Source organism: Borostomias antarcticus, assembly GCF_949987555.1.
Source record: "Borostomias antarcticus genome assembly, chromosome: 18".
NCBI lineage: Eukaryota > Metazoa > Chordata > Actinopteri > Stomiiformes > Stomiidae > Borostomias > Borostomias antarcticus.
The window spans coordinates 19,708,594-19,724,706 of NC_140251.1; the positions used below are offsets into that span (position 1 = coordinate 19,708,594).

The 16,113-nt window shown below is 45.2% G+C and overlaps 1 protein-coding gene across 1 annotated transcript; it reads right to left on the reverse strand.

Annotated features, from left to right (window-relative positions):
• Positions 1-329: 329 nt before the first annotated feature.
• Positions 330-1,451, reverse strand: mterf2 (mitochondrial transcription termination factor 2; the record flags this gene model as incomplete). Its single annotated transcript, XM_084453166.1, has 1 exon — positions 330-1,451. One exon carries the CDS (start codon positions 1,449-1,451, stop codon positions 330-332), a length of 1,122 nt encoding a protein of 373 aa, XP_084309292.1.
• Positions 1,452-16,113: the final 14,662 nt, after the last annotated feature.

Consider the following 16,113-nt stretch of genomic DNA (forward strand, 5'->3'; position numbering starts at 1 on the left):
TCGCAGTTTAACACCGATCTCACAATGCACAGATAATAGCAGCACTGTTTAACGTCATCAAGAGGTTAGGAGTAATAAAATCGTTAAAGGTTTTCAGAAACAATAGATTTGTTCCAGAATTCACTGTCAGACCATGAGGCGCATTAAAGTAGCTTTAAATCCAGCTTCCAGAATCCTGCTTCCCTCCTGTAATGACATTCAGTCGCTTTCTCATTCTCACGAGATTCTCATCAACATAAATGTTCTCATTAACATTTATTTATGCCTCATTAAATATTTCAAATGAGAAAAAAAAGAATCCTCTTATTCTTAAGTCCTTGATGCCAGGTTCAGTCATCCCCCTTCGGAGGAGCCACAGGGTTGAAGAGAGGCCTCTCCCTGCGTAGCTGCAGCTTGTCATAGCTTTTCTCAAAGTCCTTCTTGGTGCCATTCAGAGCCTCCAGGCTGCCTGTCCGTATGTCGTAGCCGTATGCCCCCAGTCTCTGGATACGGTAGGTGACTATCTGGGTGGTCAGCTCCAGCACCGTGGGAGCCTGTCTGATCTGGGCCAGGCTGACCCCGGCGCTAAGCAGACCTTGGAACCTCTCTGCAAGGATGGCCTCTGGGAAGTAGAGGAGCGCCGGGCAGCTGAGGACGATGTCCCTGAGCTCATCCTCCGAACAGCCCAGGGTCTTCTGGGAGTAGGCCAGGGTGAGGTGCATGCTGTGTGGGCTGAGCTCGGTCACGAAGCCCCTGAGCTTGGAGAGCAGGCGGAGGAGCTGGACCGTGGAGAAGCCCTGGTCGCGCAGGAACAGCAGGTTCTCCTTCAGGACCTCCGGAGGCTTGAGGAGAACGAACGGGTTCTGACTCAGCAGCTTCTGCAGCCAGATCTTCATGTTGGCCTCCTCCCCACCCAGCTCCAGATAGGCCTGCTGCAGGGTCTTCGCCATCTCCTGGTTCCTCTCCACGGGCCGGCTGAAGCTCTGAGGCGCGCTGGCCATCAGCTTGGTGATGATGCGCTTGTTGAGGTGGAGGCTCTGGAAGTAGGAAATGTTATCGCGCTGGTTGGTGTGGTGGCTGGCGGAAGTGAAGAAGGAGGCTGGGAACTTCTCAATGATGCCCAACAGATCCTTCTGGTTCGGACAGACGGACCTCCACAGCTCCCTCTGGGCCAGCATCTGCGTGGGGCTGCACAGCACGGCCTCGGGGAACAGCTCCAGGACCCGGGCGATGACCGGGCCCTCGGCCCCCATGTCGCGCAGCAGGCCCGCCGTCTCGCTCACGTAGGCCGGGCTTCGGTGCAGCACCCAGCCCTTGAGCTGCCGGATCTTCCGGATGTCCACGGACAGGTCGTAGAGTTCCTCCACAGTCTGCTGGTTCTCTGCTGGGCCAGAGCTGAAACTGGAGCATGGTCTGCTGCTGAGAGGGAGAGGAGGTGAGGCTCTGACCCGCAGGCACAGGGGCGTCGCCATCACACGCCACATGGGGGCGGAGTTACAGCTGCCGCCGCAGGCAAACCTAAAGGAGAGGGTGATGGTAGGGGGGAGACACTATGACAAAAGCACTGATACTGTCCATATTGTGAGATGACATTACACTCAAGGAAACGTATCATAATGCATGCGGTAAATCCGTCAAGAATGAAAGGAGTAGTAAAGGGAAAATGCATGTTTAGCCCTGTTTTAAGGTTACTTATGATCATATACAATGGTTCAGATCAAAATGTTGACAAAACTAGCACTTTTGAGAAAGTCTGAATTGCTCTACCACCGTGAAAAATCATTCAAAAAACATGTTAAACACTCAATTTCAAAAACAAGAAACTCACCGAGGTGTTAGTTGGCGTTCTGACATATAATTCTCCATAAAGTAAGATTCTAGTTCATCTGGAAAGGCTTTTTTTAATATTAAGCATATAACTATTTAGTCGCAGCACATACGTGTGTGAACGTCCGCAAACTAGGTAGCCTAGCAACATAAACAATAACAATAGCTACCGTAAGTAGTTCCGCTTCCTGAATCCCCTCTGCGGATTGATCTACACATCTACAACGGTCGCTTCAATACAAGTCAATGGATTTCATAAAATGATCAATAAAACCCTACAGGATTCATACTTTGTGGCGAATTTGATGTCAGAACACCAACGGACACCAATTACCCCCTCAATGAGCTTCTTGTCTTTGAAATCGAGAGTTTAACATGTTTTTGAATGATTTTCAAGGTGCCCACCCACATCCATTGTATGACCAAAACGGTGGTAGAGCAATTATCAACTTTCTCAAAAGTGCTAGTTTTGTCAACGTTTTGATCCGAACCATTGTATATGATTATAAGTAACCTTAAAACTGCGCTAAACATGCATTTTCCATTTACTACTCCTTTAATCAAATTGAGAGATTAGCTATGTGAGGGAAATTGTGTTCATGAGATTGTTTAATACTTAATAATACTTTATTCTCTAAACCTATTAACAGTGTTCTAACTTCATACTTCATGATGTTCGGTGTCAATTTATTTTTATTTTTTTCCAAATATATATTTTTTATCTTTCCAAAAACACAAGACAGACAATAAAGAAAGTAAATAAAAAATATAAATAAAAAGATAAAATAAGACACACGGGTGTAACAAACAGGTACAAAAAACATCACATTTGAAACAGATTTATTAGCAGAGAGGGGATACGAGCACCCCGCTGCCCACACCCCGCCCCGCTGCCCCCGCCCCGCTGCCCACGCCCGCTCACCCACACCCGCCCCGACAGTGACAGGTCTGGGTCATAGCAACCACCCAGACACAGCCCTGCGGAGAGGGCTTTGGGAACCATGCATGGGCAGCCGGGCACCCGCGCTTCCCCAGTCTGCCTCAAGGAAATGTGTTGATGAGTTTATTGTACATTATCTTTATTATGTTATATTTGTGTTGTGCTAGAAAAAAAAAAAAGGTTTAAATAATAAATAAAATAAAAAAACAAAAATAAAAAAAGAGGTCATGTCCGATAGGGGAAGGGTAGGTAAATACAATAGTAAGAATAAAAAAAAGTGTAATAAGAATTATAGTTTTAAATTAAATATCCATGTGATATTCCACACCCTGGCGGTCCTTCTGGCTGTAACAAAATTATGCCATTTTTAAACCACAACTCCCATGTTTAGACTCTCACTTGTCACTGCAGGAATCTGCAAAATGCTTCACTATCCTGCTTTAAGTAAGACCGTGTTATTCAAGGTTGTCATCCATTGCTAGAATTTCACCCATATCATTTTGTTCAGTAAACTCCAAAAATGGATCCCAAACCTTATAAAAAATATTTAGTTTGCCCTTAATCAAAAAGGATATTTTTTCCATTGAGGTACAGGACAACATTCCTCTAAACCACTGGGCGATACTAGGTCTATTCACCTTTTTACAAGAAAGTGCTATCAGCCGTTTAGCTTGTAAAGAACACGTATCAATGAAAGATTTTTCACAATGTTCGGTGTCAATTGTAATTTGCCCCCTGCTCCTGGCCTGATGATATTGTGTTGTGTGTGTTCCCTACTGAAATTAGTTCATGAGATGTGAGAAATGAGATGAGCCTTGAATGAGATGAGTTTCAAACGTCATGTGAAATACTGTATAGAAGACTGTCACTGACAACTGATCATGGCACTTCTCCTCAGATACAACCTGGCGTCTGTTCCGACGCCCTCTGGGCCCTGAGCACTGTTATTAAAGTTCTCTTCTCACTCCGAAGTTCAACGGTGTGTTTTTGAAGTTCTTACCCATTTTAAAAGAATCCACTACAGCTACCGCTGGCTTTTTTATTATATTTTACATTTTATAGTTCTGACAGTTGTCTTCCCAGAGAGTCTTTTACTTGGGAGGTGGGGGGGTCAACATTTAAACAAGGGGGCTGCACTAGCTTACTAGTACAGTAGCTAGGAGCCTTGGCCCTGTTTGAATAGCATATTCAATGAATCCTTCCTTTGTGGAATGATTCCTCTGACAGTCAGCTGTGTAGCTGTATAGAGAATGAAAAGCAATCTGGAGAGAGAGATAGTGCAGGGAGTTGGTGGAGTTCACATGGAGTTCAGATGGAGTCACATCTCACAAACTATAAAGCACATCTATCCACACAAGTATCTGCATGCAAGGAGTCAAACCCATAGCCTACCAGAAATTACACAAGATAACATTTCCTTTTTGCATATTTAGTAAAACAAATTCAAAATATATTTAAAATAAAATACAGCATTGACTGGTTAAAGTATTTGAGAAAGTAAAAAAATATACAGGAAGGCACAATGGTGCATGAGCTTTACATTCAATGCACATGAGAGGAGGTAGGTGAGATGAGTCTAAGTCAAGAAAAAAATAGTATTTTCAAATTGGTCGCCCTAGGCTCCCTAGGCATATGATATGCTAATAATTCCTTTTGAGGAACACTGATATCTTAACAATTATAATGAATAATAATACATATAAATGAAAATAAACAAATTATCTGTGGGGAATGAATAATAATAGTCCATGTGTGATGCATGTAGCCTTATAAATGTCAGCACTAAAGTTCTACTTCTTCATGTATTTCTTCTGGTACTCCTTAAAGGCATTGGTGGACTTGGAATATGGGTTTAGTAGAAGGGAGAGGTGAATATTTCTTCTCAGTCAGTGGACCAGGCAGCTAGAGAAAGAGTTATAGTTTCATTTAAAAGTGACCAATCAAAATATGCATGTGTATTCCCTCTCCTAATCACTCATCTTCCCAACATAGTAGGGTACACAACTGTAACAACAGCGCCGTGCATTGTAGCTACCTTTGGGTTTCAGGATTGTAGTCCTTGAGCTCTTATATTTCCAACTGACAGCATCACCCATACCTGACAAAATAAGGGTTGATTGTTTACAACAGGGCACACATCTGAACTTTAATAAGCAAACGTGGGCAGACCCTATAGGTTGTATCTACATAGCCTGTACATAATCCATCCATGTCAGTATCTTTATATTGTATAGATTTAGCATGGTGTAATTTGTAAAATCTGTAATCTTTAGAGCACATCACGGAGCCGCAACATCACTCTATACTAGACTGTACTTTTATATGTGACAAATCTGAATCTGTTCTTAATCTAAAGGTTTTGCGTTACTTGCCTGTCTTTGAACCTGTGCTTGTTTCAAGGTCTGTGTTCTTGTTCTCTGAAGATGAAAGATTTTGGCAGCACACTGAAACTCAGAACACTGCTCTCCTGAGAAGGCCTGAAAACAGGGTTCCCAATCTCGTATTTACTCTTCTCAACTGTCTGAGGTGGGCTAATCTTCGCCTTCAGACCATGTAAGATGGATTCCGTCTTGCTCCAGGTCTGTTCTGATCCAGCTGTGGATCTTCCCTCAGGGACTGCCAGCAGGCTTCCATCTATTTTAGTAGACGTAGCATTCACAGCATGCGCCTGTCTCTAAAGGATTTGTCATTTTTGTCGGCACAAAACTGTCCTTCCAATCTTTGAGAAGCTGCTCTTTGACTGGGCTCTTGACCTCTGGGCTCTTGAGTTCAGGAGTTATCATCACCAGGCTAGTACCAGTAACTGAGGCACCATCTCTCATCCAGGAACTGACACATTAATAGTTGGGGGCCTTAGAGCCTCCTGCGAATCGTGTGAATGAACTCTAAAAGTAGCCTCACTCTCTCCAGGGTTCATGTCAGTGGTATCCAAACGGACATTAATTTGAGGAGGACCTGGCACTTTCTGTTTTGATGTCCCACTATGATTCTAGCTGTCATCAGAATAGCCATATGGTGAGCATATTTAGTAGACACTCAACTTCACTGTCTGAGCTATCGATAGTGAGGTCTAATACTGGGGCCCTTGAGAGAGGACAACTTTTTGAGTCTGGGATACTTTGAATAAGTCTCATTTTTCCATTCAGAACAGACTTCACTTTCCTCCTGCATTCGACCACATGCCTGAACTGTGGAAATCCAACAGAGTTGTCCTCCTCTGAAGAGTTGCCATTGAAAATAGGTCTTCTATGAAGAAGTTCAGATTTGCAGTGACAAGGTGTGGCGCTGTTCAGACCACGCAGTTTGGCCATAAACCTTGACAGCAGTCATTTCCCATTAGATCCTCAACCTTGTTCTCTGTCAACTCCACATCCATTTCCTCAGCTAACTCATCCCACACAGAGCCAAGCGTGGCCTGTCCCCTCTCTGCTGGTCTGTCCCCTCTCTGCTGGTCTGTCCCCTCTCTGGTCTGGCCTGTCCCCTCTCTGCTGGTCTGTCCCCTCTCTGGTCTGGCCTGTCCCCTCTCTGCTGGTCTGTCCCCTCTCTGGTCTGGCCTGTCCCCTCTCTGCTGGTCTGTCCCCTCTCTGCTGGTCTGTCCCCTCTCTGCTGGTCTGTCCCCTCTCTGCTGGTCTGTCCCCTCTCTGCTGGTCTGTCCCCTCTCTGCTGGTCTGTCCCCTCTCTGCTGGTCTGCCCCCCTTCACTTTGCACCTCTTAAAACAAACAAACGTTTCGTTTGTTGGCTCCTCTGGAGCTAGAATTATGGATCTCCAGAGTAAACTGGATCACTTGAGCTATCATCTTCTGCACATTGCATTTTAAGGTGTTTCTTTCTGTTATTCGTATTATTATTCAAACACCATGGGAATAAATACTTTTTTATTGTATTGTTATTCAAACACCATTCTATGTGTATATATCTAAGCCTCGGTGCTTCAGACAGCCTATTCTCGGTAGACTATCACTACACTTGTGTTTATCAGTATACTGCACTGTAACTTTTATTCCTGTATTCTATTCGTCCTGCTTTTTGTTTAAATGTCTATAATGACTTGCTTTTTGTTTTAATGCTTTTAATTTGTCCTGCCTTTTGTTTTAAATGTCTTTAATGTCTTGCTTTTTGTTTTAATGCTTTTAATGTCTCATGTAAAGCACCTTGAATTGCCCTGTGGCTGAAATGTGCTATATAAATAAACTTGCCTTGCATTGCCTAGAGAGGAAGCTGGGCTAAGTATAGGCAGGCCAACAAAACACTATTACAGTCTGTCACTGCACTGTTGTAGTCAAACGATTACAGCTCAGCACTGTTTCAATAACGATTTGAGTTTTGTAGGCTACTCTCGGTAGAAATATGAGTAGAAATACGTGAGTAGAAGCGTTAATAAACTCGCATTACCTTCGAGTTTAGCAGCGGTCCGCGGATGTGACGTTTGGTTATGAAACGAGTGAAAGGACACGGGCAGAAGTGGTCTGGGTCTAAATATGAAGCAGCGCCCCCCACACAGGGGTTAGGTACTACAGTTCTCCATGCAAAGTCCATTGTAGGAGAAGTTAAACCAAAAGTGAGTTGATGTTTATTGTTTAGAACATAAGGGGAAGAAGGAATTAATAGGAAATAACAAAATGTTCCTTTTTGTTCTGTGACAAAGCTAAACAAGATCTAAATGTGAGAATTGTGCTATGTTCCAAATGTGTAAAGCACTTGGTCTAGGATTAGTTTACAGAAGTTTTCCTGAGTAATATGTTCTGGTGTTTTATTAGTATTGGGGTGTATCCTTTAGCTAAAAGGGGGGGATGTAATGGTAGCAGCCAGGCCACAGGGTGGCGCTGCGGTAACCTGATAGATATGTCTATACTGTCTATCAAGGAGGGATAAAAAGATTACAAATGTTTCAACACACGCTTCGTTGTTGCTTGAGTACCTGCAATATAGAGTAACAATACAGTTATGTGCTCCTCGGACGGTCCCATTTGCTGAGGTGTTACGTCGTTCTCCCGACGTCGGTGTGTTCATGTGATCACGTCGGAATGTGGGAACAACAACATAACACGGACGCGTCGCTGACACGATAACAATTCATGGGTTTCAAATGTAGGCTAGTCCTAGACCTGCCATGTTGGGGACCAACACAGGTGTTTCAAATGTAGGCTAGTCCTAGACCTGCCATGTTGGGGACCAACACAGGTGTTTCAAATGAATTAATTAGTTCTACTGCATAGGATTCTATGCAGGAGAGCCAATCAGATAAATTGAAACACCTGTGTTGGTCCCCAATATGGCAGGTCTAGGACTAGCCTACATTTGAAACGCATGAATAAAAATGGATGCTACCAAGAAGTTGTGTTGTTGCCATGTTATTGCTCAGAGCTTATAAACAAAACATCAATAGCTCATTCCAGCGTTTCAGTGACAACGAAGATCAAAGCAACCGGATCAGGTCGGTTGAATGAATGAAATGTGATTAGCCTAATGTCAAACATAATAAAACGTCTGTTTTAAGTAGGCTATGATAGGATGGATTTGAGCAATGAAAATGATATGCAATACGTGCATTAATGAAAAGTTTCTTCCATCCATCCATCCATCTTCATCCGCTTATCCGGGGTCGGGTCGTGGAGGCAGCAGCTCCAGCAGGGGGCCCCAGACGTCCCTTTCCCAAGCAGCATCAACCCGCTCTGCCTGTGGAATCTTTAGCTGCTCACAGGCCAGTGCAGAGATGTAGTCCCGCCACCTAGTCCTGGGTCTACCCCGCGGCCTCCTCCCACCTGGTCCTGGGTCCACCTGGTCCTGGGTCTACCCCGCGGCCTCCTCCCACCTAGTCCTGGGTCTACCCCGCGGCCTCCTCCCACCTAGTCCTGGGTCTACCCCACGGCCTCCTCCCACCTAGTCCTGGGTCTACCCCACGGCCTCCTCCCAGCCGGACACGCCTGGAACACCTCCCTAGGGAGGCGCCCAGGAGGCATCCTCACTAGATGCCCGAACCACCTCAACTGGCTCCTTTCGACGCAAAGGAGCAGCGGCTCTACTCCGAGTCTCTCCCGGATGACCGGATTTGAAAAGGTTCTTACCATCTATCAAACATTTTCTTTCTCCCTCCATCCGCCTATAGGCCTACGACGTCACATGTTGGCAACTCGTACCTAAATGTTCGCAGAGATGCCGAGGTGTTCTTCCGACATGAGCGGGCGTTCACGTGAATTTTCCAGATGGGAAACTCATTTTTCCGGTTATTCCGACACCACATGAATGCACCATTAGCCAACTTTTGAGATCATCCAACATAACTGGGTACGATATTTATTGCAATCAAAATATGTCTCAAAGGTGTGTTGTCTCTTTATTAGCATATAGTTTTGTTATCTCTTTAGATAGCCTATATTTATTTTCCCTCTTGGTTAGCTGAATGCTATAGCAGAACATTACAGACAGACCAAGGAATTGAATTTGACTGACTTCACTGTATTTATTTGCGAGCGCCAAAAAAGTGAATTTGAATTCTTTGTAGTCCTAAATGTCCTCCAGTTTTTATTTTATTTTATGGACTTTGTTTTAAACAGTCTGTATTTTGAACATGACATGGGCCTACATGCAGTCTCTACCTGCTGCGGAGATCAGTAGATATAATGAGAAATTACATATTTTGGGTTAACCAACTTATCCTTTTAACATCCCTGACTGTCTTTGGGAAAACGACCAAAACAAACTGAATAACACTAGCAAAATATAAGTAAAATAAACTAAAGTAAAACACCACAAAAGAAACCAATAATAACTAACTAACTAGCTACCTATAGAAATGCACTCCATTTCCATTGGCACCATTATTAGTCTAAATCCTGGAAGCCCGAGGAGTGGAGAAAATCAATAACAAACCTTGCTCCCCTTGTCTGATGTTCAGATTCACCCAATAGGCTTTTCACTAAGACTGAACCCTCAAACCTGCCATCCTCAAATACAACGCACTCCTCTCTGTGGCATACAGACAGTGCAAACAGCACATAAGTAATCATCTCCAGCACCCCACATTCTGCAGTTTCCATCGCCGTGCTTGCCCACCAGCAGCAGCCCAGCCTTAATCTTGTACATTTAAGTCAACCCTCCTATATTGGATCCCATCCCTCACAAAAATCGCACATCCCCTTCCTGACCGGTGTTTTCAATCCTCACGCACACACTCATACCCCGCTATGACAAAACTCAACTCGGCTTCAACCACGTCTCCTGAACGCATATTAACTCTGGCGCTTCTCCCATCGATCTCACAAACCTCGTAGACTCCTGGCCATTTGCAGTTAGACTCTGGGCATTCCATTGTAACAGAGAAAACACAGCGATCAACCATTACCCTCCCCTACAGTCCTCCCTCAACTGCCATTGTCCTTCCGTCCCTTTGATAGTCGTGAAGAGCTGCCGGGTCCACTCCCTCCAACCTCAGAAACACCCTCGCCACCTCGGCCACCACCCTCACCACATACCATTTATTCTGTGCTTGCCTCACCGCCCACACCACCTCCACCATGAATGCCATAAATTCAACCTTATCCACCACTATGGACCCAACAGAAGCCCTCGGCGCCCGTCGGTCCTCCCGTCCCTGACCACCCCAATCGTACCCTTGCCCCTCATGGCCAATCTCTTTCACCACCTCCACATACGTTACCTCATTACTCTCCTTATACTGCTCCACCTGCTTTGCCCGCACATCGTGGCCACATCTCTTACTCCCAGCAACATGTCCCCCATCCCAGCTCCGAAAATAATCGGGGCCACAGCACTCAGAACCGGTGCAGGACCAATATACAAAAACTTGGATCAATAATAAAGAAGGGTCCGCACTCAAAACTATGTTTATGCTCTTTTAATACATGATGGTGGACAGACCTGACAGACGCGTTTCGGCTCTGCCTTCTTCAGTGTTTAGCGTACTGAACAGGTGCTTGTTCCGGCTTTTATAGTCGTGTCGCACCTGTGGACCACTTCAATCAACCCATTTCAATCAACCCACCCCATGGATCATTTCAGTCAACCCATTCTCACGTGGGAATTACATATGCAAACAGCATGTCATAGAAACAGCAAATTTTACATCATATTTACATAGCATATTTAAAGTGTACAGAAAATAGTTAATAAACGGGGCTGATAACATCAAGTCGTTAGACCGTTCATACGCCAGACACCCTGCTGATCTGTTTATTAACTATAGGCCAACTAGGCTACTATATAGGCTACAGAGAAGGAGATCAATAGATTGGATGCTGGAAACTACAAAAATGGGACCATGTCCAATTCTTCATTAAGGCCATCTGCAAATGAATTCAGTTCAAAGATCCAGAAGGATTCGCGTTTTAACAGCGTTTTTCCAGTATCACCCCCTCTCCTGTTTTTCCAAATTTGTTCCAAACCGACACATTTTAATTCGTCCACACGGTGTCCCATCTCCATAAAGTGACGTGCCACAGGGGATGTAACATCACCCCGCTTGATACTGCTCCTACGCTCAGTTAGACGGGTCTTGATACTGCTGCTCAGTTAGACGGGTCTTGATACTGCTCCTATGCTCAGTTAGACGGGTCTTGATACTGCTCCTATGCTCAGTTAGACGGGTCTTGATACTGCTCCTACGCTGTTAGACGGGTCATGATACTGCTCCTATGCTCAGTTAGACGGGTCTTGATACTGCTCCTATGCTCAGTTAGACGGGTCATGATACTGCTCCTATGCTCAGTTAGACGGGTCTTGATACTGCTCCTATGCTCAGTTAGACGGGTCTTGATACTGCTCCTATGCTCAGTTAGACGGGTCTTGATACTGCTCCTACGCTCAGTTAGACGGGTCTTGAGCTTTCGTGTCGTCTTACCGACATACATTTTTTCGCAGGTGCAGAACAGGACATACACAACATGAGTGGTGTTGCATGTAATGCAGGATTTGATCTCGTACTCCTTGCTAGTTGTGGGACATGTGAATGTTTTTGTTTTAATCCACACCACAGCTCCCACACTTGTTGAACCCTCAGTAAGAGCATGTTCTCCCTACATTTACCCCAGCTCTGCACCCCCTGACGCCGCCGCTACGTGCCCATACCTTTGGCCCTTATAGCACCTCAGAGGAGGACGCCAGTAAGGCTGTACCCTATATGCGACATATCCTATCGTCACTCTCTCGGGCAGCTCCTCGTCTCTGAATGTCAACAACACAGTTAGCGAGTCCGGTCTACTAGCGTCTCCCAATACTTCGAAATGAAAAGCTTCACAAACATCCACTCCTCTTATGTCCATAACTAAATCCTCCATGGATACTTTTAAGGACACCCCCTAAATAACCCCTTTCACACCCTGATCACACCCCACTACTTTTGCTTCCACCTCTTTCCTCCCCAACACCTTTAGCTCAGTGGCCTTGTTTTACAGAACACCTCCAGCTTGGAGAATTGATCCCAGCCCTATCCTCAAAGCCTTAGTCAATTCTATGGGACTTAAGGAATGAAACCCTGCTGGGCCCTCCTTAAGTTTGAACAGTACCCTAAACTCGTCCCCTTGTCTTCTCCCATTGACCTTGGCCTTCTTGCTACCATCCTGTCCCTTATCCCTTCCCCTGACGACCCAGAAGACGTCTTCCTCTCCCTAAGTTTGCGTTTAGCCCTACTACCCCCTCCCGCGTCCTTCTGAATTCATGCCCCTGGTAGAACCTGACAACCCACATAGACAAATCAAACAGAGGAACCAAACGAATAAACAAAATTTGCCACAGTTTACGAGTTTGCTTGTCCAGTCTTGCCTTCCGAGCCCGGCGCCACCGCTGTGTGACGTGTATATCTTGCGACAGTTTAACTTATCTCACGAACGCTTACAAATTTGAGACACGGATGGAGTGATTTTATATTTATTGTGGGTTGTCTATTGAGATGACAGCTATTTCACGTTAAAAACGACAAACCAAACATATGGAAAACTTTATGAGAACATAAAAAAAATCACTACAGCCTCAGTCGTAAACTAGTGAAAACAGGGTATTTCAGAAGAATTCCCATAGGATTGCATTGAGAACTGCAGTACTTTACCTTTGTGTGGGGGCGCTGTTTCAAATTTAGACGGAAGACCACTTCCGCCCGCGTGTGTCTCTTGCTGTGTGATTATGGTAACATCCGCACCACAGTGCCTTTAAGAGTAAGTATGTAATGAACAACTGAATACATATAGCCTACACCGAACCCTGAGATTAGCAAAGCAGGATCATATCAAATAAAATGCTTCCAAACTCAGTTTACACTGTCAGTGGTGAGTTTAAAAAGAAGAGAGAATTTTGTACAACTTTTCCCAAAGGGATTTCTCTTCTCTCTCCATTTCTTCAAATATCTTATTCTTTTGCACTCCACACTTCCAGTAAGGTGTTTTGGCAAATCAAATGTGCATTCCACATGGCTGTTAGCATCTCTCAACCGGAGCATGTTCTCAGTGCAGAGCTGAATTGACTGAACAGACTGAGAGACTTTCTCACAGCTGGGGTTTAATCACAGCGCTTGATCACCAGCCTGGCAAGCTGTTCTCCCAGGTACCCCAGGAAACCTCAGCAGATGTGAATCTGGTGGTGGAGTCGCGGAGGAGCGATCTGAGCTCGTTAGCCCTACTGCATGCCTGCAACGGATATAAGCCCTCTGGGAAGGAGGGCTGTCTCGAATACCATTTTACAGGCTTCGAATAGGCTACTCATTGGTGGGAACGTTCCATGGAGGTATACATAGGCGATTTTACCCTCTGAGAGTAGGAGGGGACAACATTTTGACGTGAGACAAAAAAACAGTTCTGCCGTCCCATCTATTTACAAAGAATGCCAGTTGTGAACAGTATGCTAATAAGAAATCTGTATGACAATTCAATATGCACAACGCATCAAACAGACATCACAAGCATGTCAATATGACTTTATGACCGAGCACTAGGCCATACCCAACATCAGGGGCGGAATGGGGAAATAATTCAGGATGGGAAATGTAGCCCCAGTCAGGACCCTTTTTAAGCCGGATCAGACCAGTGATGTTTTGATATACTGTACAGTACCTACAGTATATCTACATTATAGCCACGCTCCTTTCACCACCAGTGCTTTTTTAACCTACAGTATTGATTGAGATCGAGAGTATGCTGTAAGCAGACATTTACACGCTGCTGTGTTGTGACCATGACAAGTACAGTAGACATCAGCCTCATTGTCCCACACCCGATGAAATTGTACCAGAGCTCACCACCTGGGGGCACTCGCCACAATTCACTTTTCTCCATTGCCAAGTATATTTTGCTTTGTAAAAAAGAAAAGAAAGGTTTGGTGTCTCAGTAACAGTATAGTGTCACGTCCTTATTTGGGAGTGGTCCGGGATTCATCCAGATGATGCAGCTGAAGCTGAGTGCATCTAGGGACCAGACCCAGGAACCTGAAACACACCCTACATGTGACCTTGTGAGGAGAGGGCTCAGACCCTACATGTGGCCTTGTGAGGAGAAGGACCAGACCCTACATGTGACCTTGTGAGGAGAGGGACCAGACCCTACATGTGACCTTGTGAGGAGAGGGCTCAGACCCTACATGTGACCTTGTGAGGAGAGGGCTCAGACCCTACATGTGGCCTTGTGAGGAGAGGGACCAGACCCTACATGTGACCTTGTGAGGAGAGGGACCAGACCCTACATGTGACCTTGTGAGGAGAGGGACCAGACCCTACATGTGACCTTGTGAGGAGGGGGCTCAGACCCTACATGTGACCTTGTGAGGAGAGGGCTCATACCCTACATGTGGCCTTGTGAGGAGAGGGCTCATACCCTACATGTGACCTTGTGAGGAGAGGGCTCAGACCCTACATGTGACCTTGTGAGGAGGGGGCTCAGACCCTACATGTGACCTTGTGAGGAGAGGGACCAGACCCTACATGTGACCTTGTGAGGAGAGGGCTCATACCCTACATGTGACCTTGTGAGGAGAGGGCTCATACCCTACATGTGGCCTTGTGAGGAGAGGGCTCAGACCCTACATGTGACCTTGTGAGGAGAGGGCTCAGACCCTACATGTGACCTTGTGAGGAGAGGGCTCATACCCTACATGTGGCCTTGTGAGGAGAGGGCTCAGACCCTACATGTGACCTTGTGAGGAGGGGGCTCAGACCCTACATGTGACCTTGTGAGGAGAGGGCTCAGACCCTACATGTGGCCTTGTGAGGAGAGGGCTCAGACCCTACATGTGACCTTGTGAGGAGAGGGCTCAGACCCTACATGTGACCTTGTGAGGAGAGGGCTCGGACCCTACATGTGGCCTTGTGAGGAGACGGACCAGACCCTACATGTGACCTTGTGAGGAGAGGGACCAGAGCCTACATGTGGCCTTGTGACTAGAGCGCTCCGTAGTGTTCCGCTGAGCTGTGCTCTTCCAAGCAGGAAGTTGAGGAGAAATTCTCCCAATGAGTTGCAAGTGTTTGTTTGTTTGTTTTATTAGGATCCAGTGGTTGCAGGACAACCACTAATCTTCCTGGGGTCCACAAAAATTTAAATAAAATAACATACATACACACATACATACAGTACGTACACATGTACACAACATATAACATACATGACATCGCATACAATCACATACAATTACATTAAAACACATAGTACACTTATACACATAATGACATGCAGCATGACATTACAACACATAAAACAATACACTATTGACAGAACATCACATCACAGGGACATTACAGTATACGGATAGACCCAACAACACAGTTACACAGTACATGACAGTCATGACAAGACAACAAAGTCTGTACATACACAATGACCTATACCCATCATGTGGTCATCTGCTGCATAGATAATTCCTCAATCGTTTCTTGAAAGTGAGCCTGTTTTGTATACTTGCAATTTGAAAGGGAAGTTTATTCCAGTCTATGATTGCTCTATATATGACCGTGGATCTAAGAGAGTTTGTTCTTGGCTTAGGAAGTAGCAAATGACCGAGACTGGTGCTCCTTGTAAAGTGATGTTGTCTATTATTTGTGTAGATTATTTTGCTGTATACATTTTCTGGCTTTTCTGAAACTAACACATTCTTAAGAAAACAAAGCAGACTTAGGCTACGTTAAGCTTTTGCTCAACTTTGAGCTATGATAATCGTGAGTGCATATTATATTCAATGTTTGTGCGCTTTGTGCAGTGGAGGACCATTCTAGCCGCCCTGTTCTGTACTATTTGGAGCTTGTTTATTTCCATTTTGCTAGCAGATGACCACGTGACTGGACAATACTGTATATGAGACAGGACCAATAACTGGGTTACCTGACTTAATGTGGCTGGGACTAAATATGCAGAGCATTTCTTTACCATTCCTATTC